The 23,871-nt window shown below is 39.7% G+C and overlaps 1 protein-coding gene across 1 annotated transcript in view; it reads left to right on the top strand.

Annotated features, from left to right (window-relative positions):
- The window catches only part of LOC145068295 (uncharacterized), a 181,940-nt gene extending 159,764 nt beyond the window's left edge, over positions 1-22,176 (top strand). Inside the window, exons 2-8 of the mRNA XM_079015245.1 lie at positions 18,202-18,914; positions 19,228-19,494; positions 19,681-19,813; positions 20,075-20,529; positions 20,614-21,012; positions 21,376-21,475; positions 21,773-22,176. Of these exons, the coding sequence (XP_078871371.1) occupies positions 18,202-18,914; positions 19,228-19,494; positions 19,681-19,813; positions 20,075-20,529; positions 20,614-21,012; positions 21,376-21,475; positions 21,773-22,176 (2,471 nt within the window). The remainder of the gene's footprint in view (positions 1-18,201; positions 18,915-19,227; positions 19,495-19,680; positions 19,814-20,074; positions 20,530-20,613; positions 21,013-21,375; positions 21,476-21,772) is intronic.
- The last annotated feature ends 1,695 nt before the right edge of the window (positions 22,177-23,871 follow it).

Raw genomic sequence — 23,871 nt, 5'->3', positions numbered from 1 at the left:
TAGACAGTGAAACACATGTTTGTTTCTTAGATTGCCAGCTCACCAACTTCCCGTCGAGGAATTGACAGCCTCCTGTAGTGCTTTTCCTGTCCAGACCACATCCTCCAAGGTCTGTATCTGAGTAGGCTTGAACAAAGAAGCTTGAGTTTGAGGGATACCAAAGACCGAGAGAGGTGGTTCGCTTCAGATATCGGAGTATGTTTTTCACTGCTAGCATGTGTGGTTCACGGGGATTCGCTTGAAACCTAGCACAATAGCACACAGAAAAACATTATATCAGGCCTGCTAGCTGTGAGGTACATCAGGGAACCAATCATTTGACGGTATAGCGTTATGTCGACTGCCAGTTTTTCCAAGGATGGTGTGAGCTTGGTGCCGAACGCCATTGGAACTTTGACCTTTGAATCTCCCATCATGCCGAATTTAGCTTGGTATAAGCTTCTTGGTTGATAAAGATGCCTTTGGGTCCCTGTCTAATGTTTAAACCAAGGAAAAAGTTAATCGGACCCATTGAGCTCATTTCAAATTTAGTCTCCATCAGCTTTCTGAATTCAGCTATTAAGCTAGGATTCGTTGAGCCAAAGATGATATCATCGACATAGATTTGAACTATCATAAGGTGGTTACCTTCCTTTTTACGAAAGAAGGTTGGGTCAACCGAACCTTGTTTGAATTTAGACATCTTTAAGAACTTAGTTAGTGTTTCATACCATGCCCTAGGCGCATGTTTCAGACCATAAACTTCCTTGTCTAGAATGTAGCAGTGATTTGGATGCTTTTCATTCACAAAACCAGGAGGTTGCTCCACGTAAACTGTTTCTTCAAGTTCCCCATTCAGAAAAGCACACTTCACATCCATTTGGTAGACCTCGAAGTTCTTATGTGCAACATAGGTAAGAAATATTCGAATATATTCCAGCCTTGCTACTGGAGCAAATGTTTCTTCATAATCAATTCCTTTTTCCTGGCAGTATCCTTTCACCACAAGACGAGCTTTATTTCGAATCACATTACCCTCCTTATCCATTTTGTTTCTGAATACCCATTTGAGACCAACGACTGAGGCATCTTTTCGGTGTTGGAATGAGACGCCAGACTTTATTTCTTTCAAACTCATTAAGTTCATCTTGCATTTCCTGGACCCAATCAGAATGATCAAGAGAAATATTGACAGTCTTTGGCTCAACTTTGGATACGAAGGAATTATACATGCAGAACTCTACTTTGGACAATAGGGAGGTTTGCTTTGCCTTCACTTGAAATCAGGTTAGGACCTTTTCAGATACATTACCCACTATCTGAGATACAGGATGATCTCTAGTCCATTTGGTGAGCGGAGGAAAGTTTGGATCATAGGATGGATCCAATTCAGCATTGACCATTTCTTCCAACTCTGATTGAATATCATCATCATAGAACATATTGGAATTCTCCCCCTCGACAGATGATGAATCATTTGGATCTTCAGGTTGATTTGGACCTTCGGGTGCTGCTGAACTTTCACGTATAGCCGGGCTTTCAGGTGCTAGAGGACTTTCGGGTGTAGCCGGGCTTTCGGGTGCTACAAGACTTTCGGGTGCTACAAACGTTGGATTCTCCCCCTGAAAATGTGAGTCCTATTGATTTGAAGAGAATTGATTCTCCCCCTCAACCGAAGTGTCGTGTTGAGGAGGTTCGTTTAACTGGTTCTCCTTCTCCCATTTGTTTAGCTGCATCTTCGACAATCTGCTTTAGACGATCGATATTGTTTTATGCTGCCTTGGCTTCCGAGAGAGTGGCTTTCTCAGGTTCATCGAATAAGTCTACGAACTGATCAAATAAATTAGCAACCGTAGCTGTGACTTGACCTGTTTGAGAGAAAATCTCTCCAATTGCTTCTTTAGTAGTCTTTAGTTTCTTGACGTAATTGTCATCGAAAGTCACATAATAGGTTTCTTCAATTCTTCTAGAACGTTTATTTAAAACCCTGTATGCCTTTGAAGTAAGAGAATATCCCAGAAAAATTCCTTCGTCAGCTTTAACATCAAACCTGTTGCGATGTTCTTTGGAGTTGAAGATAAAGCACCTTGAACCGAACACATGGAAGAATTTTACATTCAGCTTCCTGTTGTTGATGATCTCATAAGGAGTGAGAGAGAAACGTTTGTTGAGATAAGACCTATTCTGCGTAAAACATGTTGCAGCAATAGCATCAGCCCATAAATATAAGGGAAGAGAAGCAAAACTTAGCATAGTTCGGGCCGGCTCACACAAGGATCGGTTTCGCCTTTCAACAATACCATTCTGTTGAGGCGTATAAGGGGCTGAGAAGCTATGACTGGTTCCTTTTTTTTGCCAAGAAGTCTTCGAATTCTTTGTTCTTGAATTCCAGTCCATTGTCGCTCCTAATGTTTCGAACGACTTTTCTCAGTTGCACTTCGACCTGCTTGATGAACATCTTCAGCTTAGGAGTGGCCTCATATTTGTGCTTCAGAAAAAATACCCATGTAAAACGTGAGAAATCATCAACAATAACAAGAATATACTTGCTACCGCCAATGCTCTCGATTGATGATGGACCACATAAGTCGATGTGAAGCAACTCAAGTGGCTCAACAACTTTTTTGTTTATAATCGATGGGTGACTTTGACGACTCTGTTTCCCCATTTCGCATGCAGTGCACAAGTGTTCCCGATCAAACTTGAGCAATGGAAGACCTCGAACATGACCGCCGGTGACAAGCTTGTTGATGTCTTTGAAGTTGAGATGTGAGAGTCTTCGGTGCCACAACCAGCTTTCGTCTGAATGAGCTTTGGACAAAAGACATATGGCTGGATTCCCTTTGATTGGTCTGAGATTCAGAGGAAACATTTCGCCTTTTCGATCTGATTTGAGAATGACCTTGTTGGATTTCTTCTCTATAATTTCTGAACCTTCATCGTCGAATGAAACTTTGAGACCGGTACCTCCACCAGTTGAGATACACTGATGAGGTTATGCTGCAACCCTTCTACGTACGCCGCCTTTCTTATTGTGAAGTCTCCATTGGTTTTCATCCCATAACCCTTTATTGTTCCATAAGAGTTGTTACCGAACTTGACATTGCCACCATTTTGAAGTGATCGAAACTCCCTTAGCTCTTCCTTCCTTCCTGTCATGTGACGTGAGCAGCCACTGTCAATGTATCATTCTTCGTCAAACTGCTCGTCACGAATAACCTGCAAAAATTACACATATTTAGGAACCCAAAGTTTCTTGGGTCCACGTGAGCCTTTCACAGGAACAGGAATAGTAAGAGAAACATCAACAAGATATGTTCGTTTTACTAAGGTTGTTTCAGCTTTTCTTTTAATAGTAAACACTTTGATTTTATTCGCATTAGTTGCAGGTGTTTTGGATTCAGATTCTGGTGTTTGGACTTTAGTCTGCTTTCGGTCTTCCTTAGCTGAGGAAATCTTCCTTTTTCCTTTTAAATCCCTTGATGATCTTGAATTTTATGTAGGAACTGAATTGGACTTAGAAGAAGATTGAGAACGAGAAGAATTAGAGGAAAAGAAATTTGAATGAGAGTCTTTCCTAACTTGAGGTTCGAAATGACCCTTTCGTTTGTGGTCATTTGAGGGACCGTACCTGGACCTTCGGTAGCCGTTTGATGATGAGCCGACGTTGGATTTTTGGGTGTTGTTGGTTGGTGGTCCGAAACTGGGTCTTTTATTGTAAAAGCTTGATGGATTGAAATCAGGTCTTTGCCTGTTGTTATTTTGCGGACTGAAACTAGCTTTCCGGTTGCTGTTGCTTTCGGGACCGAACCTATCCTTTTGGTTATGTTCTTCGTGTGGCCTGAAAGTCTTTCTCTCGGACTTAGAATTTTTATCAACATAAGAGTAGTGAGGCTTTTGAGAGCGCCAAAACTGCTTTCGCTCTGAGAGATTTTTCTTGTATCTCCGGTTTCTCTGTTGCTTTTGATTTTTCACCTGTTTCGGTTGTTTGTGGATATTAGCCTTTTGTTTCAGCTTCTTAGCAACCGGTTCACTCTTCATACATGAGGTTTCGCTTGTGGAGGTGACTTCTTCTACAGGAGTTTCTTTTGTGCCACTTGTACTTGGTACGTCAAAGTTGGTAGGCTTATTCAGCGGTTCGGGCACATATCTACCTTTGGTCTTCCAGGATGTTCGCTTTGACAGACCAACCGTTTCGTCTGCATTGTCTATAGGTGCTGACCAGAAAAACTCATCACAACCATCTGCATTATCTTCGTTCACTATGGCAGTGAGTTCGGCTGTTTGATGTTCGGTTACTCCTGTGACCTTATACACCTGATTGGGAGTAGTTCTAACCTTCTGAAACACAACGGCCTTTTCTTTAAGGACTGGGGACTTAGTTTTGGACAAACGAGCGAATTCCATAGAATTTTCAGAAATCAGGTTTTTGTGGTTTTCGGGTTCGCTCTTGACAAACTCAAAACAGTCGACTTCATCCTCTACAGAAATTTCACTCATATCATCGTCCTCATTAAGTTTAGATGCGTTTTCAACATTAATTTTGTTTTCTGAACTTAAATTGGTACTCAATGAGTCGAATTTCTGTATGGTTTCGGTCCTGAGTTTCAGCTTTTCATTTTCATCCAAAAGATTTTTAAGCATGTCCTTATGGTCTTTGGACTTTATAAAAGATTATATTTTGTCCAGACCATACATGTAAGTAGGATTAACATCATCGGAAGATACAACACTTTCACAGTTGTATGCTTCGGCATCGATTTCATCCTCCTTAAACTCAAGGAAGGGTAGAATCATGCGATGTATCTTCTGCCCTATTTCACAATTTAGATGCAGTTGAGTAATGTTAGCATAAAGCCTTTTGGCGATCAAACAAAAAACATTCCTTTGTTTTAACAATTTAAGATTGTCTCTTTGCAAATAAATTTTTTCATCCCTAGACTTAATCAGCTCCAACTCCTTCTGCTCTATCCACATCCTTCGCTCTTCATTCTTGGATGACACCCTACTTATTTGGTCGGTCAGATTAGAATTTGTGACCCGTGTTTGAGTTAAACAACTATCTAGATTTGAAATTCTTGAATTCAAGTTGTTTAATTCCTTTTCATATGATTTTTTCGGAATTTTAAATGAAACAAAAACAGATTGTACCTTCTTGATCAGTTCATCAAGTTCAATGATTTGCACACTGAGAGGTTTTGCTGTAAAGCATAAGTCCTCTCGATCCTTGGCCTCTTCATTTCCACCATCAGTGTTGTATCCCCTCATCTGAGATACATCGGTCACCATCAGACATCTTCCATCGGTTTCACCACCTTTTGCAACATAAGCCTTTCCATGAGAAGGCTTTCTCACTTCATCGTCTTCTGAGTCGGTCGACCACACATGTACGCCACCGAACTCATCATCATCTGCCGAACCCTGCACAATAAGAGCATTCATAGAAGAATTAGTAGCAGCCTTCTTCCTTTTTATTTCTTCCAGTCTTTTCATAAGCCTTGCTTCTTCATCTTTCTCTTCATCTTTCTCTACCATCTTCTTCAACATGCAATCCTTTGCGTAGTGATTCTTTCCCCCACAGTAGAAGCAACTGACACCAGAGTCAGCTTCACCCTTCGCTTCCTTTTTCGACTCCTCAACCTTCAGTTCATCTTTCACTCTTTCGGAACTATAGCTTCCCTGCCAATTACGATTTTTGTTGGAAGGAAACTTTTCTTGATAAACCTTCTAGGATTTGACACCATCATAGCATAGTCTTCGGCTGTCAGATGGTGATCTCCCAGATTAAGATCCTCTTCATCTTCTTCTACACTTTTACCCTTGGACAGAAGCGCTAGAGACCCCAGATTTGAAACCATGCTTTTCTCTTGCATCACTATCTTTTCTTGGGATTTTAGAGTCCCTACCAGTTTCGCCAGCGAGTACGATTTGAACTGCTCGTGTGCTTTAACTGTTGACACAACAGCTCTCAATTCGGATCTTAGACCATTCAGAAAAGTGACCTTCTATTCAATAAGCTTCCTTTCAATATCATGTTTAATCATCTTGTTGAGAAGATGATTGAAGCGATCAAACGTCTGTGTAACAGACTCATCAGGATTTTGCTTGAACTCTCCAAATTCAGACAGAAGCAAGGTCTAAATTGAGTGCTCCAAATCTTCATCTGTGGAATACAGCTCTCGCAGCCGATCCCAGATTTCTTTAGCTGTACTGCAGGAACTTACCAATCTAAACGTGTCAGATTGAAGAGCGAATCGAATTAGTCTCAATGCCTTGATGTTGCACTGAAACTTCTCCTTTTCGTCCTGAGCAACATCTTTCACATCTTTCAACAAATCATTATACTCCTTTTGAGTTTTAATAATTCTAGATGTTCTTCAATGAGAAAATGGTCCAGACACAATAGCTTCCCATATCAGATACCCATTATCTCCAGATCCAATGACGTAGTCTTCAAAGTGATGCGCCCAAACCTCGTAATCTTGAGTGTAGAGAATTGGAATCTTGGTTGTAGATCCTATACTGTTTGAGATGTTGATAGGATTGGATTGAGAATCGTCCATGCTTGATCGTTTAACCTGTTGTAAGATCAGACTGTTAATACGTAATATTAGGGCAAGATGAATAAATAATGAAATACGTCAATTATGGAGTGACGGCTCAATAAATATCAGTAAATGCGGAATAAACCCTAATCACTTCTTTCACAGAAGAGATGTGTATGAATTACACAGTCTCCTGCTCTGATACCAATTGAAGAGTTAAGAAACTATTTGATCGTTTAGATCTTTTAACAGGTTAATCACTAAAACGAAAACAGCAATATAAAACACAAGAATGAATCAAAATATGTTGAATGATTCAATAGATTCAAGCCTCAGCAGAGCTCGATAAAGAACTTCCGTTGTAGAGGCTATTAGGGTTACAAACGATAAAGATCAAATCTTTCATAAATAATTGACTTCCAAATCTTACGTACTAAGATGCATGCAAGCACCTATAAATACAAAACCCTAGAAATAACTCACAGATGGACAGGCCCAATCCGAAGACTAAATGGACTAAAGAGCGAGCCCAAGACGCAACACCTTTCAGACCCTACAGAGGGGCACTATGCCAGGGACTGCCGTCAGTCCGCCCCTCCAGCAGATATGAGGATTTGTTACCATTGTCATCAGGTTGGTCATATGAAGACCAACTGTCCGCAGCTCGCCGCCAAGCCGGCACTGGGTTCCGCGCCAGCTACTGTGAGGATTGGAGATGGGAGGCCAATCAAGATGGAGCCTCCGAAGGCTCAGGGTTGTGCCTTCCAGCTCACGGCCAAGGAGGCCAAGGCAGCACCGGATGTGGTTGCTGGTATGTTACTATTATCTCTCTCAGATATTGTATTTGTACTATGCTTATTGGTTGTACCTATGATCAGGTACGTTTTTAGTAAATTCCTTGCCTGCTTTGGTTTTATTTGACTTAGGGGCGAGTCGGTCGTTCGTATCTCAGACCTTCTCTAGAGGGTTCAGTGTGCTGATAGATGATCTTGAGTGTCCGTTGCGAGTTTCGATCGCCAACGAGCACAGGGTTTCTGCTTCTTCGGTCTACCGAGGATCCGAGTTGGAGATTTTCGGGGTGTCTTTCCCGATAGATTTGAATCCTATCCCCATGGGGGATGTATGCGTGATTGTAGGAATGGATTGGCTTAGCCGTTTTGGCGCCATGATCGACTGTGAGGGACAGCGGGTAGTGGTTCGAACCCCAAGTGGGGGAGAACTGCTAGTATATGGTGAGGGCACCAAGTCGGGATCAGGATTTTGTTCGGAGGCCAGGGCTCGACAGTATATTCAGCACGGTTGTGCCGGTTATTTGGTGTATGTGGTAGATACGCGGGTTAGGGAGCAGCTCTCAGTTTCAGAGGTCCCTGTCGTTAGAGAGTTTGCTGATGTGTTTCCAGAGGAGTTACCCGGAGTGCCTCCGGTGAGGCAGGTTGAGTTTAGGATTGATCTAGTTCCAAGTGCGGCCCCAATTGCCAAGGCGTCGTACTGTTTGGCACCGCCAAAGATGCAGGAGCTATCATCTCAGCTGCAGGAACTGTTGGGTAAGCAGTTTATTCGACCGAGTAGCTCACCCTGGGGAGCACCGATCCTCTTCGTCAGGAAGAAGGATGGTTCGCACAGGATGTGCATTGACTATATGGAGCTAAATAAGTTAACGGTGAAGAACCGTTATCCGCTCCCGAGGATAGATGATCTTTTCGACCAGTTGTAGGGTGCATCTTGGTTTTCCAAGATCGATTTGAGATCAGGATACCACCAGGTCAGGGTGAGGGAGGAAGGCGTAGAGAAGACTGCGTTCCGGACTCGTTATGGTCATTACGAGTCGTGGTTGATAAGTTAAAAACTAACTTGAAGATCGATTAGATCTATAAAACAGGTAAAGAAATAAACGAACAAACAGCAAGAACACAAGAATGGATCAAAAGATGTCGAATGATTAATCAACAATCCTCAGAAGAGCTCGATAAAGAACTTCTACTGTAGAGGATTTAGGGTTTACAAGAACGACAAAGAAAATCTGTAAAGCTATCGTAAATGCTATCAATCGTTCTAGATCGTTAACCTAATATGCATGCAAGCACATTATTATATACTAAACCCTATCAACTCACGGTTGGACAGGCCCAAACCGGAGTACAAAACATGGACTATAAACCGAGCCCAATGACGCAATACAAAAATAAATCTGCTACCCAACAGTGGTGATGCCGTTTGGACTCACCAACGCGCCATCAGTATTCATGGATCTGATGAACCGAGTCTGCAGACCGATGCTCGATCGCTCGGTTATTGTGTTTATAGATGACATCTTGGTGTATTCCAAGACCCGAGAGCAGCATGAAGAGCACCCCAGGGAGCTGTTGGAGGTGTTGCGATGAGAACGACTTTATGCCAAGTTCTCGAAGTGTGAGTTCTGGTTGCGAGAGGTTCACTTCCTTGGACATCTCGTTAACCAGGATGGGATTTTGGTCGATCCGGCCAAGGTGGAGGCGGTTATGCAGTGGGAGACTCCGAGATCTCCCTCAAAAATCAGGAGTTTTCTGGGATTAGCAGGGTATTATCAGAGATTCATTCGTGATTTCTCCAAGGATGTCGTACCCCTCACTCGTCTAACGAGGAAGGGAGTGGATTTCCGGTGGGTCCCGGAGCAGCAGAGGGTGTTTGAGACCTTCTGGCAGCGGTTATGTGAGGCGCCAGTGTTGACACTCCCCGAGGGAGTGGAGGATTTCATGGTATATTGTGATGAGTCCATCAGAGGCCTTAGGGTAGTCCTCATGTAGAGGGGGCGGGTGATAGCTTATGCATCGCGGCAGTTGAAGCCGCATGAGACGAGATACCCCACGCACGATCTTGAGTTGGGAGCGGTGGTCTTCGCTCTCAAGGTTTGGAGGCACTACTTGTACGGGGTCCGTTGTACCATATACACGGATCACAAGAGTTTGAGGCACATAATGGATCAGCCGAACTTGAATATGAGGCAGCGCAGGTGGCTGGATGTAGTCAAGGACTATGATTGCGAGATCCTTTACCATCCTGGTAAAGTGAATGTGGTTGCGGATGCTCTGAGCCGCAAGTCTGCTGGGTCTTCTACCCCAGCCAGATGTATGAGGATAGTGGTGGATTCCCCGTTGGTGGGTTTGGTCAGGGATGCTCAGATCGAGGGTGTGAAACCGGAAAACTGGAAATTGGAAAGGATTAAGGGCGAAAGTGCCCGGTTCGTTCAGGATAGCCGCGGGCTATTGACTCGATGTGGTCGGGTTTGGGTTCCGATGACTGGAGGAGTTAGGCAGACAATGATGTTGGAGGCTCATAAGTCTCGTTTTTCTATCCACCCGGGGCTACCAAGATGTACCGAGATTTGAGTTTGAGTTATTGATGGCCTGGTATGAAGCAAGATATCGCTTGGTACGTTGAGAGGTGCTTGACATGCAGGATGGTCAAGGCTAAGCACCAGAGGCCGCATGGTAAGTTGCAGCCTCTAGAGATTCCCATGTGGAAATGGGAACGGATCGCAATGGATTTCATCACGAAATTGCCAAGAACGGCAAGGGGATTCGACGCTATATGGTTCATCTTGGATCGATTGACCAAGAGTGCCCATTTCCTAGCTATACGGGAGAGTTCGTCGGTAGAGAAGTTGGCCGACCTATACGTCCGCGAGATTCTCTCTCGCCATGGGGTTCCAGTTTCTATAGTTTCCGATCGGGATGTCCGATTTACTTCCCGTTTTTGGCAGAATTTCCACGAGGAACTAGGTACGAGGCTGCATTTCAGTACAGTGTTCCGCAGACGGATGGGCAGAGTGAGCGGACCATTCAGACCCTCGAAGATATGTTGAGGGCATGCGTCATTGATTTCGGTGGAAGTTAGGATTCCCACCTACCGCTTGCTGAGTTCGCCTACAACAATAGCTATCATTTCAGTATTGGTGCCCCGCCTTTCGAGCTGTTGTATGGGCGGAAGTGTAGGACCCCAGTCTGTTGGGGCGAGGTTGGGAACAGGGTGATGGGTCGGAAAGAGGTAGTTCTACAAACTACCGAGATGATACAGCGGATTAGACAGCGGCTGCAGACCGCTCAGATTCGATAGAAGAGTTATGTCGACCGACACCGATCTGATTTGGAATTTCAGGTGGGTGACATGGTTCTCCTGAAGGTCTCACCCTGGAAGGGTGTGATCCGTTTCAGGAAGAGGGGAAAATTGGGTCCCCGATTCATTGGGCCGTTCAGGATTGTTGCCAGGGTTGGCAAGGCGGCCTATAGGCTAGAGCTTTCGGAGGAACTTAGCCGGATCCACAGCACATTTCACGTTTCGCAATTGCGAAAGTGCGTCATGGACCAAGAGGCAGTGGTATCGTTGGATGACATTCAGGTCGATGAGCGCCTGAACTATGTGGAGAGGCCTGTAGCTATTTTGGAGAAGAAGAAGAAGAAGATTCTGTGGAATAAGGAAATACCTTTAGTAAAGGTGCAGTGGGAGCATCAGAGGGGATCCGAGTAGACGTGGGAGCCGGAAGCAGAAATGCGAGACCATTACCCGGCCTTGTTTTCTTCAGCGGACTTCAAGGACGAAGTCTACTTCAAGTGGGAGAGAATTGTAACGCCCCGATCGTCAGGTATTAATTAATTAAGAATTTCTGGTTATGCTCTACTCGACGAGTTGGTTGACCTACTCGTCGAGTAGCAGCGGGGTGAGAACGCGTGGTTAGTGACCTACTCGGCGAGTCCACTATTGGGACTCGACGAGTAGGAGCTGGCAGATGAAACCCTGAATCCCGGGGTTTGCACCCCTATTTAAAGGAGCCTCAGCCTCCTTTGGGACTCCTTACAGTCTTTGAGAACCCTTGGAAACCCTAATTCGTGTGTGTGTGCCTTGGTGTGGGTTTGAAGCTTGGAAAAGAGGATCTTGAAGGATGGAAGCTAAGAGTGCAAAGGAAATTGAAGCAAGAAAGGAGTGGGAAGCAGGTTTTGCCTTAGCTAGCATCGTTTGAAGGTATCAAAGTACCATTCTTAGTTCCTTTTCATCCCTTTTGGTTGATTCTAGGGCTTTTTATGGATTTTCAGGTTGGGATGTTGAGTTATGGGCTAGATCTGAAGTTGTAACTTCAGATCTAGACCCTCCTTGGATGCTAGAGTCATAAAGTTGTTGTATTGGTTGTGGTTGGAATCCCTTTTGGACTAGAAGCTCCATTAAGAACTTAAAATAGACATTTGGAGCCTTTATGACCATGCATGCATGTAAAGTTTGCAACTTTACGTGGTAAGTATGCTCTAGGAGCTTGGGTCTATGATTTGGAGCCGCTGCATGGCTCAAAACAAGTCTGTATGGAAAGAGGACTGGATGGACTCGGCGAGTCTTAAGGATGACTCGGCGAGTCACATGATGATAGTCATTGAACACGGCGAGTTGGATGAACAAATCGGCGGGTCCGATGAAGATCGCCATAAAACTCGACGAGTTGAAGAACAACTCGGCGAATCAGATGGCTTTTCCCTTGGATAGGCATGCGTATGTACCCGTCGAGTTGCAAGGAGGAAACTCGACAGGTGGCCCATAAGAATTGATCGGGATTCAAAGGGACTCGACGAGTCACTCTGATGACTCGGCGAGTTGGAATGTGCTCCACAGACACGGCGAGTGTGCGAGTGCACTCGGCAAGTTGAGGTCAGCATGGACTATTGACCTTGTAAAAGGGTTTTGACCTTGATCAGGAATCACTAAGAGATTATGGGGTGTCTCATAAGAGTAAGAACTTATGAGTACATTGTGTTATGGTTATAGGTGGTGGAGCCGGTGTCAAGTGATCCGATAGTTGGAGTTTGCATTTCGAATCGACATCTGCGAGGTGAGTTATCCTCACTATATCGATAGGGTCTACGGCACCAAGGCCGACCCTTTATGATTACATCCTGGTTTAGGATGGTTTCTTTGTTATTGCCATGTTAGATTTCATCCTGATTTAGGATGGGTGTTATGTTATTGCCATGTTAGAATTCATCCTGTTTAGGATGGTTGTTATGCTAGAGAATGGTTAGATCGGTTATCATGGTATGCTACATATGATCCTGATCTGTTAGATCAAAATCAGGATAGATAGTATGTTATGCTTTTATGATCCGTAAGGATTGGTATGTTAGTGACCTATTAGGTCGATGCTCTAGTTACGAGTGAAACTCTATGATTGATGGTAAATGAGATTGATATGTTTGCTATGTGTATGTGCCAATATATGATAGTATGCGTACATGGTTAGTTGCTTGTTGGTTGGGTTGTGGCGGTCCTGCTTTGTGCTAAAGGCCAACACACCCTCTGAGCGGTCCGGGGCGACTGTAGGCCCATGCGGCGGACCAGTCATACCGAAGGCTCGAGATAGATTCAGATAGACTGTAGGCCCAGTAGGGCGGACTGGTCCAGTCGATGGCCCAGTATGTATGCTGTTTGATTGATCGTTATGGCTATGGTTTCTGCCAGTGTGGTATTGGTATTTTGGGGGTAGCTCACTAAGCCCTCGGGCTTACAGTTTTCAGTTTATTGTTTCAGGTACTTCACGAGAGCGAGGGAAGGAAAAGACGTGACCGTACCGCTCCTCATCCTCATGATCTGTTTTGGGACACTCTGATGATAAAAGAATTGGAAATGTTTTGTAAAAACAATTACTATTTGACTCTTTTGTTAGTATTAAAAGTTTAAAATTGGCGTAAATTTTATGGGTGTTACAATTTTAGGGGTAACTCACTAAGCATTCGAGCTTACAGTTCAGTGTATTGTTTCAGGTACTTTAGGAGATCGTGGCAAGGCGAAGGCGTGATCATACCGCTCCTCATGTTTTATGATCTATGTGTTATGGTTCTGGGGGATACTCTGAGGTTTAAACGATTTTGAAATCAAGATGTATGAACTTAATGGTTTTTGAATGAAATAAAATCTTTTAAATTGGTTGAAATTTTTGGTCGTTACACTAGCACCCCAAGTGTGATGCCTCAAATGCTTCACACAACACCAAATGCTTTGGAATAACTTTAGAGTATGTATATCACTTGTAAAAATCGGCTTGCCTCTCTTGTTCTTAGTCTAGCCGATTTTGGTGAGTATCATGTTCCTTATATAGTGTAATGTTTTAGGCTTTCCTCTTTGTATGTGTAAGTGGGTTGAGTCTTTTCCTATAAATAGGAAGTCAGTGACTCCCATTATGTAAGAGTCCATTTTGGAGTGTTAGACTAGAGAGAGAAATTGTATACAAACCCATTTGTATAATCTTTCTAGATCTAATAAGAGCTTACAAAGATTTATTTACTCCATGTGTTCTTGATTTTACATGATTAATCACTAGATCTTTCTAATTCCGCATATGCCATCAGAATCAACACCACTACAATTGGTATCAGAGCGGGTGTTCTTGATTTCATCAAGAATTGATCCTTGATGGCGATTTTGATTTAGTGATTCATTTTTTGATCATGGATCTTCGTGATTAGAGAGTGTTGTGTGTTCTAGAAGTCGAATTTTTCCTTGATTTGATCCATAATTCGACTTTCTCTCTCTATAATACTTGTTTGTGTTACTTTCTCTCTCTAGTAAACCCAAGTTCATATCGATTGATCAAAGATGGAAGAAACAATTTGTGAAGTTTTTTTATGGAGGATTTTCCATGGTCATTTAGTTTTGAAGGAGTTCTCAATTGTTTTGTAACCGGGTATTTCAAACAAAAACACTCATTTCTAGTATGAAATGTGAATGTGGAAAATTCAATGGTTATCCTCTTGATCATGATCATCATAAGACGTTGCTTAATCGTTTGGTAACAACTTATCATGAAAGAAGAAAGAAGAAGAAAGATGATGAAGTAATTGAAGGAATTCATCTTGATGAATGCATATATGGTGATAATGTTCTTGCTTCTTACCCGGATGTTCATGATGTTCAAGGAAAAGAAGTTCAAAACAATGGAGTTCAATGTGATGTTCTTGAGGTTCAAGAAAAAGGAGTTCAAGTTGATTCTCAAGATGAAAAAGTTTTTTGCTCAATTGGAGTTCAAACTGATGATATTTTGTGTTCTTGTGATTCATTTGAAGGAATGATTCCTTATCGGAAGCCGGTGGTCCAAGAAAATCACAAGTATCAAACTCCAAAAGATTTGATTCAAACTTAAAATGTTCATGTTGTTGAAAGTGGGTTTGTTCATGAAGTCAAGTCTTCAAGATGCAAAAAGATGAGAAAGAAAAAGAAGAAGAAGATGAATCGGAAGAATAAGCGGGTTTACTCACAAAAATCGTCATATGTTGTGAAGCCAAAATCCGTGAAGCAAATTTGGGTTCCAAAGCAACAATCTCCAAAGGTTGCATTGAATTTGAAGTCAAAACCCAAAAGTTTTGGTGGTTCTTTTGAAGATGTTCTTGGTTTGATGAAGAACACGAAGAACATGAAGAACGAGTTGTACATCTCGCATGGGGGGTGGTACAATGTTCGATTTGGAGATTTTCTCATTCCGACAAAAGAACCAAGATCTTCCAAATTTGATTCATTTGTTGAAAACGGAACTTGATTTGTCAAAAAGGTAACTCAAATTCTCAAATGGATTCCAAAACGTCCATGATTTCGATTCGTACTTTACGTTTTTTTCATTTTTGATCGATTTGCCTCATTGGATCTAATCTGTTTCAATCCCTTTGTTGATCCAATTATTTTTTGTTTAGATCAACTTAAAATCAAAATCATATTCACAAATTTGTTTTAATTTCGAAGCATCATTGTTCATCAAATTGATTCAAAATGAAAATGTGTTACTGTTCATTCGATAGAGCCCAATCTTAAAACAATTACTGTTCATGTATCCATTTGAGCCCAAATGACATCGAATGTATTTGATCCAAATTCGTTGTTGTTGGAATTGTTCATCAATCTTTAAGCCCAAAATCTTTCAATCCGATATCATTAATTGAGCCCAACTTTATTTCAATCCAATATCTTCTTTGGTTCTCTACTAGATCGTACACTCTGACGTTCTTTTTCAATTGTCGATCGACTTGTTCTTGATTCACGTTTTTTTCAGCTTGTTCTCATAGATTTGATTTCGTTTCGTCATCTCTAACATTCGATGAGCTTTGCTGTTGAGTTGGACTTGTGAATCGGTTGTATTTCTTCCATGAATGAGCCGATGATGATCAAGTGATTGTATATCAATCCTTTGATTTTGATGAAATTGTTGATCAAGAACACTTGAATGTTATGAAGAACAAGTTGAAGAAACGTTATTTGATCTGAAATTTGGCATTAGAAACCTCAATTTCATGTTTGCTTACAGTTGATTTTGAAAAGTCAATCACAGAAAAAGTCAACTGTGTTTTCTATGGGTTGATTCATGGAATTGAAAGATGAAATCGATGGATTTGAGTTCAATATGTGATTTGAAAGAAGAAATTGAGTTTAATTTGGAGATTAATTTCGAAATTGGTTGGATTTGTGATACTGTTGATGAACGATGGATGGGAACGAACCGAGAACAGATGAATGAAATGGATAATCGATGATTTGCAATGAATCAATGGTTTTGATAGTCGAACTGGTGATGGTCGATACTTGTGGATTTGCAATGTTTGGAGTTTAGATTTTGGAATGGATTCTCTTTTGGATGACGAGTTGGAATGATCGAGATTGAAAAACTGATTCAGAAAACTCGATTTTGGAATTCGCTTTTGGTGAAAGTTGCGAATTCGATTTTGAGTTTGATTTACTGGAAACTGGATTTGGAAGTTGATGTTTGGAGTCGATTTCTTGCCTGTATGTTGTATGTGAGTTCATTCGCATCTACAGGAATGGAAGATTTGGTTTGCATCTATGGCTTGTATTCGATGGTTGTTGATGTTAAACAGCGAATGAAGACTGAAAGCGAAGCATATGATGATGAAGGACTAAAAGCGAATGGTAGAATGATATGGATTGTTGATTTTGATATCGACGATTTTTTCAAAATGCGAAGCCATGGTTTACATTTGGTTTGTTGATGCAAAGCCAAACCGGATTCGCATTTGGTGAATCAATTTAAAGATCAAGATTGATTTCGTATGGTTGAAGAATTGGACAGTAGTGTTATTAAGTTCGCATTTGATTGTGTCAAACATGAGTTCGCATTTTTGTCTCAATCAATTTCACATATGAGAATGCGAAGCTTTGTAAGGAAAATGCGAAACAAGTGACCTGGAGTCGATGATAATTCGCATTTGGTATTTGATTTTGGGAAGGAATAAATGGAACATGTGAAGAATTGACTGTATATGTTGATTTGGGGAAGAACACAAACAGTTTCAGTTTGCACCCCTGATCTTTTCACGAAATGACAAAAATAGTCCAACTTCGCAAGTTTGAAAAACATGCCGAAATTTTCGAAAACAGTCCCTGGAGTTTCACATTTTTGGAAATAAATACCCAACTTCGCATATGGGTAATAAAAGCTGAAAAATGCAGAATTTTCAATTTTGGTCCTTGCAGTTTGTGCGAATTTACGCTTTATGCCCGGTTTCGCAAATGGGCTAGAGTTTCACATATTTCACTGTTTTTGGTGCAATGGGTCCCTGCAAGTTTCAGAAAGTGACAATATCTACCCGGATTTTGAAAAATCTTGCAACTTTCACCCGAAAAGTCAAAAATTTCATAAATTGGAAATTTTTTGTGGCTTTTTCGTGATTGTTTTTTCGTGCAAGATTTTTGGTGATTCATTTTTGGTACACATCAAGGGGGAGTATCGTGAAGACTATTCCTCGGGCGCTTCTCATCCTTAGTGGGTTTTATAATCATTTTTTGATTATAAAAAGGGGGAGAATGATGGGTATTCGAAACTTCTCGGGTTTGTCGAATATTCATTTGCGGATTTGAAGACCGGTGTTACTTCGAGGGGGAGTTTGGTCTTGATCGCGCTAGCTCGTTGGAGATTAAAGCCGGACATCCAATCATAACTTTGAGGGGGAGAATCTTAGGGTGCAAAGTCATGCTTGGATGTAATGTTTTAGGCTTTCCTCTTTGTATGTGTAAATGGGTTGAGTCTTTTCCTATAAATAGGAAGTGAGTGACTCCCATTATGTAAGAGTCCATTTTGGAGTGTTAGACTAGAGAGAGAAATTGTATACAAAACCATTTGTATAATCTTTCTAGATCTAATAAGAGCTTACAAAGATTTATTTACTCCATGTGTTCTTGATTTTACATGATGAATCACTAGATCTTTCTAATTCCGCATATGCCATCAGAATCAACACCACTACAGTCACATATAGGGTTACACCATGTAAACCCTAATGTGACATGACTCTTCATTTCCATGACCCATGGGTTTGTAACTCCCATGGAACATCCTATGGGTTTATCCCAACTTGATAATCCATGGAGCCTTTTAGCCCACTATACAAGTTATGGATGATTTATATAATCAACTCATATATTTAATTAGTCATCTTTTGATCACTTAATTAATTCCAGATTAATTCTTGATCATTACTAATTAAATAATACTATTAATATATTAGAACTTATCATATATTAATAAACCACAAGTGTTATTTCTCTCATTTAGTCTATCCAAATGCATGATGTCATGCAACCCAAATGGACCATGCCAGGTCGGGTCAAGTACATACCAAATATAGTTATGGACTTAGACACCTTATCCAACACCTTTCTACAGCTGTTGATATGTGGAAAGAATTAAAAGAGCGATTTCAACAATCCAATTGTCCAAGGATCTTCCAACTCAAGCGTGATTTGATGAATCTGACACCGGGATCTGACTCTGTTAATACTTATTTCACGAATATGAAAACACTTTGGGAGGAATTATCAAATTACAACAACAACTACACATGTGGAATGTGTATCTGCGGAGGAGCAAAAGAAATCGGACATGCAATGAGTTTTTTAATGCGATTAAATCAAAGTTATGCTCAAGTAAGAGGCCAAATTCTACTCATGGATCCGATTCCTTCTAAAAATATAATTTTCTCCTTGATTATTCAAGAAGAAAGACAGTGCAATATAGGTAATCTTCAAAATCCTACTTTTGCCTTCAACACTCGTCTTCTAAACAACAATTACAACAATCATGATAACAAAACCAGACCTAATCAATCACATAAGAACTTCAAAAAGGATTCTCCAATTTGTATGCATTGCAAGAAGTCTGGCCATACACAAGATAAATGTTATCATTTACATGGATTTCCACCGGGGTACAGAACTCAACCTCGTGCCAATTCTATTGATATTGATCAATCTCAGTCCACTGTTAATCAAGCACAAGAAAATCTTCCTGTTGTTCATGATTCCTTGATTGGACTCACTCAACAACAATGTGAAAACTTAATTGCAATGCTATCTGGTAAAATTGCTTCTGCAAATATGGTTAGCACTTCTGCTAATCATGCTTCTACATCATAAAATTTAGTAGGTAAATACATAATCTTTACTCTTAATTCTAGGAATTACATGTCTAATGTTTGGATTCTTGATTCGGGAGCCACTCAACATATTTTCAATGATAAAGGTATCTTTACCAATATTCAGAATCTGAGAAATACTAGAGTTCGATTGCCAAATCATACCCTCATTCAAGTTCATTATAAGGGAGACATACAACTCACTAATCAATTGTTCCTTACAGATGTTCTTTATGTTCCTTAATTTGAATTAAATATGATCTTTGACAAAATCACAGTTGCTAATGGTTAAGTTCTACCATAATTTTGCTTTGATCAAGCAGATTTTCCCCAAGAAGACGATTGGCAGGGGTGATGTTCATGAGGGCTTATATTTGTTGAATGTTTCACATTCTGTCTCCCAACATACTACTGTTTCTACTAATGTGGCTATCTCTATTCAACAATGGCATTCTAGATTTGGGCATCCTTCATATGAGAAAATAAAGATGATCTCTAATGATCTTGGCATTAGCAATAAAAATGATAATGATTTACTTTATCATGTTTGTCCTTTAGCTTAGCAAAAATGATTACCATTTGTTTCTTTAAACAATATTGCTAGTAATCCATTTGATATACTTCATTGTGATGTATGGGGTCCCTACCAAATTCCTTCATATCATGGTTACAAATACTTTGTTACTTTAGTAGATGATTGTATAATATTTACTTGGATTTACTTGATGAAGAACAAGTCAGATGTTCATCATGTTATTCCAAGGTTTTTGACCATGATCTTCACTCAATTCAATGCTATTGTCAAAGTTTTTAGATCTGATAATGCTAAAGAGTTAACTTTTACTGAGTTGTTTCAAGCTAAAGGCATACTACACCAATTTTCCTGTGTTGAAAGGCCACAACAGAACTCTGTTGTAGAAAGGAAACATCAACACATATTGAATGTGGCAAGGGCATTATACTTTCAGTCAAATATAACGATTGCATATTGGTCATAATGTGTCTTAATTGTTGTGTATTTGATCAACAGAACTCCCTCAAAACTACTTCAGAATATTACACCTTATCAAAAGCTTTACAAGGAAGAACCATAATACAATTTGTTTTGTACTTTTGGTTACTTAGCTTTTGCTTCTACTTTAACAGCCCATAGAACCAAATTTGAGCCACGTGCAAAATCTTGTATTTTCATAGGCTACCCACCTGGTATGAAAGCATATAAGTTACTTGATTTGACAAAAAGAGAAGTTTTTGTATCCAGAGATGTTGTATTTCATGAAAACGTTTTTCCTTTCATAAATACAACCCATCCCTTTGTTGATGACCCTTTTTCTCTAGTTGTTTTACCAAGAGTATTTGATTATGATCATGAAACTCAAAATCAGACTTCACAACACTCTTCAATTCCAAATTCAACTCCTGTTCCTAATGATCTCATTCCAAGTTCTATTCCAGATCTTGATATTCCAAATATACCTATACCTAATGTTCAAAATTTATCACAAGCTCATTCTCACAGAACACAAAGAATTAGGAACAAACCATCATATCTACAAGATTATCATTGCAATCTCACAAAAGTTAATTAGACTTTTGATTCAAGTTCTTGTAGATATCCTCTATCTGAAGTTATCTCTTATGATAATCTTGGTATCAATTGTAAGGCTTACACTATCTCTTTGTTTGCTCAAGAAGAACCCAAAAATTATAATGAAGCTGTAAAATCTGTTGAATGGCAACAAGCTATGAATGATGAGTTACAAGCCCTGGAATTAAATAACACTTGGGTAGTTGTTCCTCTTCCAAAAGATAGAAAACCATTGGGGTGTAAATCGGTATATAAGATCAAAAGAAAAGATGATGGAACTATGGATAGATTTAAAGTGTGTTTAGTTGCAAAGGGAATCAATCAACAAGAAGGAGTGGATTTTTTAGATACTTATTCACCTGTTGCTAAACTTGTCACAGTGAAATTACTTCTTGCTTTGGCTGCTAAACATAAATGGCCTCTTATTCAACTAGATGTGAATAATGCTTTTTTAAATGAAGATTTAGAGGAAGAAGTTTATATGACATTGCCTTAGGGGTATTCTGGTAATTTAGCATCTATAGGCTCAGGAAACCCTCACATGGTGTGTAAGCTTCAAAAATCTTTATATGGACTGAGACAGGCCTCTAAACAATGGTATTCCAAATTCTCCATTTTTTTAACTACTTTGGGATTCAAACAATCAAAATCAGACTATTCTTTATTTTTTAAAGGAGTTGGTTCATGATATGTTGCTTTGCTTGTTTATGTGGATGACATTGTCATCACATGGGCATCAACATCGGAAATATAATCGGTTAAAAAGATTTGGGGAATGTGAGGCATTTTTTAGGTCTTGAGATTGCTAGATCAAAAAACTGGCATTTTTGTATCTCAGAGACAATATACTTTAAAGCTTCTTGAAGATATGGGACTCTTGGCAGCAAAGCCCACACAACAGCCTATGGATCCAAAATACAAATTGTCTAGTTTTGAAGGTGAATTTATACAAGATGTATTTCAATACAGGAGGCTTATTGGTCGCTTGTTGTATTTGACCATCACAAGGCCAGACATCACATATGTTGTCCATCGTTTAAGTCAATATCTTAATCAACCACGAACTCATCATATGCATGCTGCCACACATCTTCTTTGATATTTGAAGTCCAATCTTGGCCAAGGACTGTTTCTTTCAGCAACTAATTCTCTTCAATTAAGAGCTTTTAGCGATGCTGATTGGGCTGGATGCAAAGCTACAAGACGATCTGTTACATGCTTTTGTGTTTTTATAGGCGATTCTCTCATTTCTTGGCGATCTAAAAAGCAGAATACGGTAGCTCGATCATCTATAGAGACAGAATACAGAGCTATTGTTGTTGTTACTTATGAACTCATGTGGTTAAGACATTTATTAAGTGATTTCGGTGTGAAGCAACATGGACCAAATCTCATCTTTTGCGATAATGAATCAGCTATTCAATTAGCTTATAATCCTACCTTTCACGAAAGAACTAAACACATGGAGATCGATTGTCATTTTATACGGGACAAAATCATTGATCAGACCATTAAGCTTCTTCCAATAAGAACTCAATTTCAGCTTGCAGACATCTTCACCAAACCATTACCACGTGATAAATTGTTGCCTTTAATGTCCAAGATGGCCTTGAAAACAATTTTTTCACGGTCATCTTGAGGGGGAATATTGGGGGTATTATTGTAATTTAGCTTGCTCAGTCAGTTATGTGGGTTAATGTCTGTTAACTATAAGCTGTTAGCAACAACATGAGTATGATAGCAATATATGCATATTGTAAGTTTGTATACAACCAACTTTGTAATCAATATTGAAGAATAACAAGAATTCATCTTTCTCTCATTCTTTATTTCTTCTCTGATAAGTTGTAAGTTGTCTAAGAGTAACACTTGACATCTGCTTTTCAGGTTTATATATTTATGTCATCTTCTCTTCTCATGTTGTACCAGTACCAATACCAGTACCAATACCAGTACCAATACCAATATCAATACCAATACCATGGGGAATGCTAACCAATCCATTAGCTAGCTAGGGTCACGTTTGACAAAGCATATGTTATTAATGTTTGGTAGCCAAGTGAAATTGTTTAATATCTCTATTAATCTTATTAACATATATAGATATAGTGGTATGATTACCATGTGAGAGGGTGAGGGTGGACAATTATCCTGGGATCACATGCATGTTTCCATACAAATTTAATTTAGTGTGTTTGAGGAAAATGATTTAAACATGTTGGATTTTGTGTGGTTTGGTTTGATTTGGTTTGCACATGATATATGCATGGGTTTGATTTTTTTGGAGATTCATTGAATTGAATTTTAAATGGGAAACAAATCACAAGTAAAAGATATTGGATATTGAATTGTACAAAACATATGTCACTCTCTGCGCTTTTTACCTTTTAGTGCTTCTTGACACCTTCTCCACATCATGCTTAATTTTGCACAAATTGTAACCCGACCACTGCATCATCACCTACGCCTACTATATATTTATATAACTAATTAAATGCACATTTGCCTTTAACCTTTTACTTCTTTTCTCTTGGAATAGTTTGGCCCGGGGGAAATAAAAAAAATATATATATATTGCACTGCAGTTCTAAAGAAACAAAAATAATTTGAATATGATTAATTCTTTTCTTTATGATGATCCTGGCCATTTTGTAAACAGTACGCTTATCCCTCCCACTGAAAATACAATAATGATAATAAATCATGTGCAAAGAAAGAATCCTGAACAATTGATTCTTATTTTTATTTTTATTAATTTCGTCACTGGAGACGCATGAATTAATTTAAACTTCACTTAAACATTCGATGAAAATGTTCGGTAGTAATCTCAAAGAAAACATATTGTCGTTACAACTAAGTAGAACTAGTAAGAACAAGATAGTGGGTTTAACCTCGTATATATAGTTTTTCAATTTGAAATACTTGACAAGTTACATTTATTAAAAGAAACGAATCGAAAAGGGTACACCGTTAGAAAATATCAGGAATATAATTTAAGAATCGACTTAATTATATTCGACAAAAAGTGTATATGACAATTAAAACTGCCAGCATGCCTCAGTAACCAAGTTAGTCAGTCTGGCATTCACCAAAATGAATCGGAATTGTGAAGCACAAAAAGTGAAGTTAATACATATATATTAATGCAATAATTAAATTGTTTGGCGTTTGGTAAAGGACAAGAAGCTAGGTTTATATAACTGACACAGATCATTCCTATCTACAAAAGACCGGGATTAATAAAGTAAAAACTAAGGTCTTCCATGCTAGCTATATATACACTGGAACAAGGTACGTATTAATTAAAAGACGATCGAAGACGCATGATGAATAA

The sequence above is a fragment of the Lactuca serriola genome, chromosome 8 (genome assembly GCF_051521515.1).
Source record: "Lactuca serriola cultivar US96UC23 chromosome 8, Lser_US96UC23_V15, whole genome shotgun sequence".
Taxonomy (NCBI): Eukaryota; Viridiplantae; Streptophyta; class Magnoliopsida; order Asterales; family Asteraceae; genus Lactuca; species Lactuca serriola.
The sequence above is the reverse complement of the archived record's forward strand: the minus strand, read 5'-3'. Positions and strand labels throughout refer to the sequence as shown.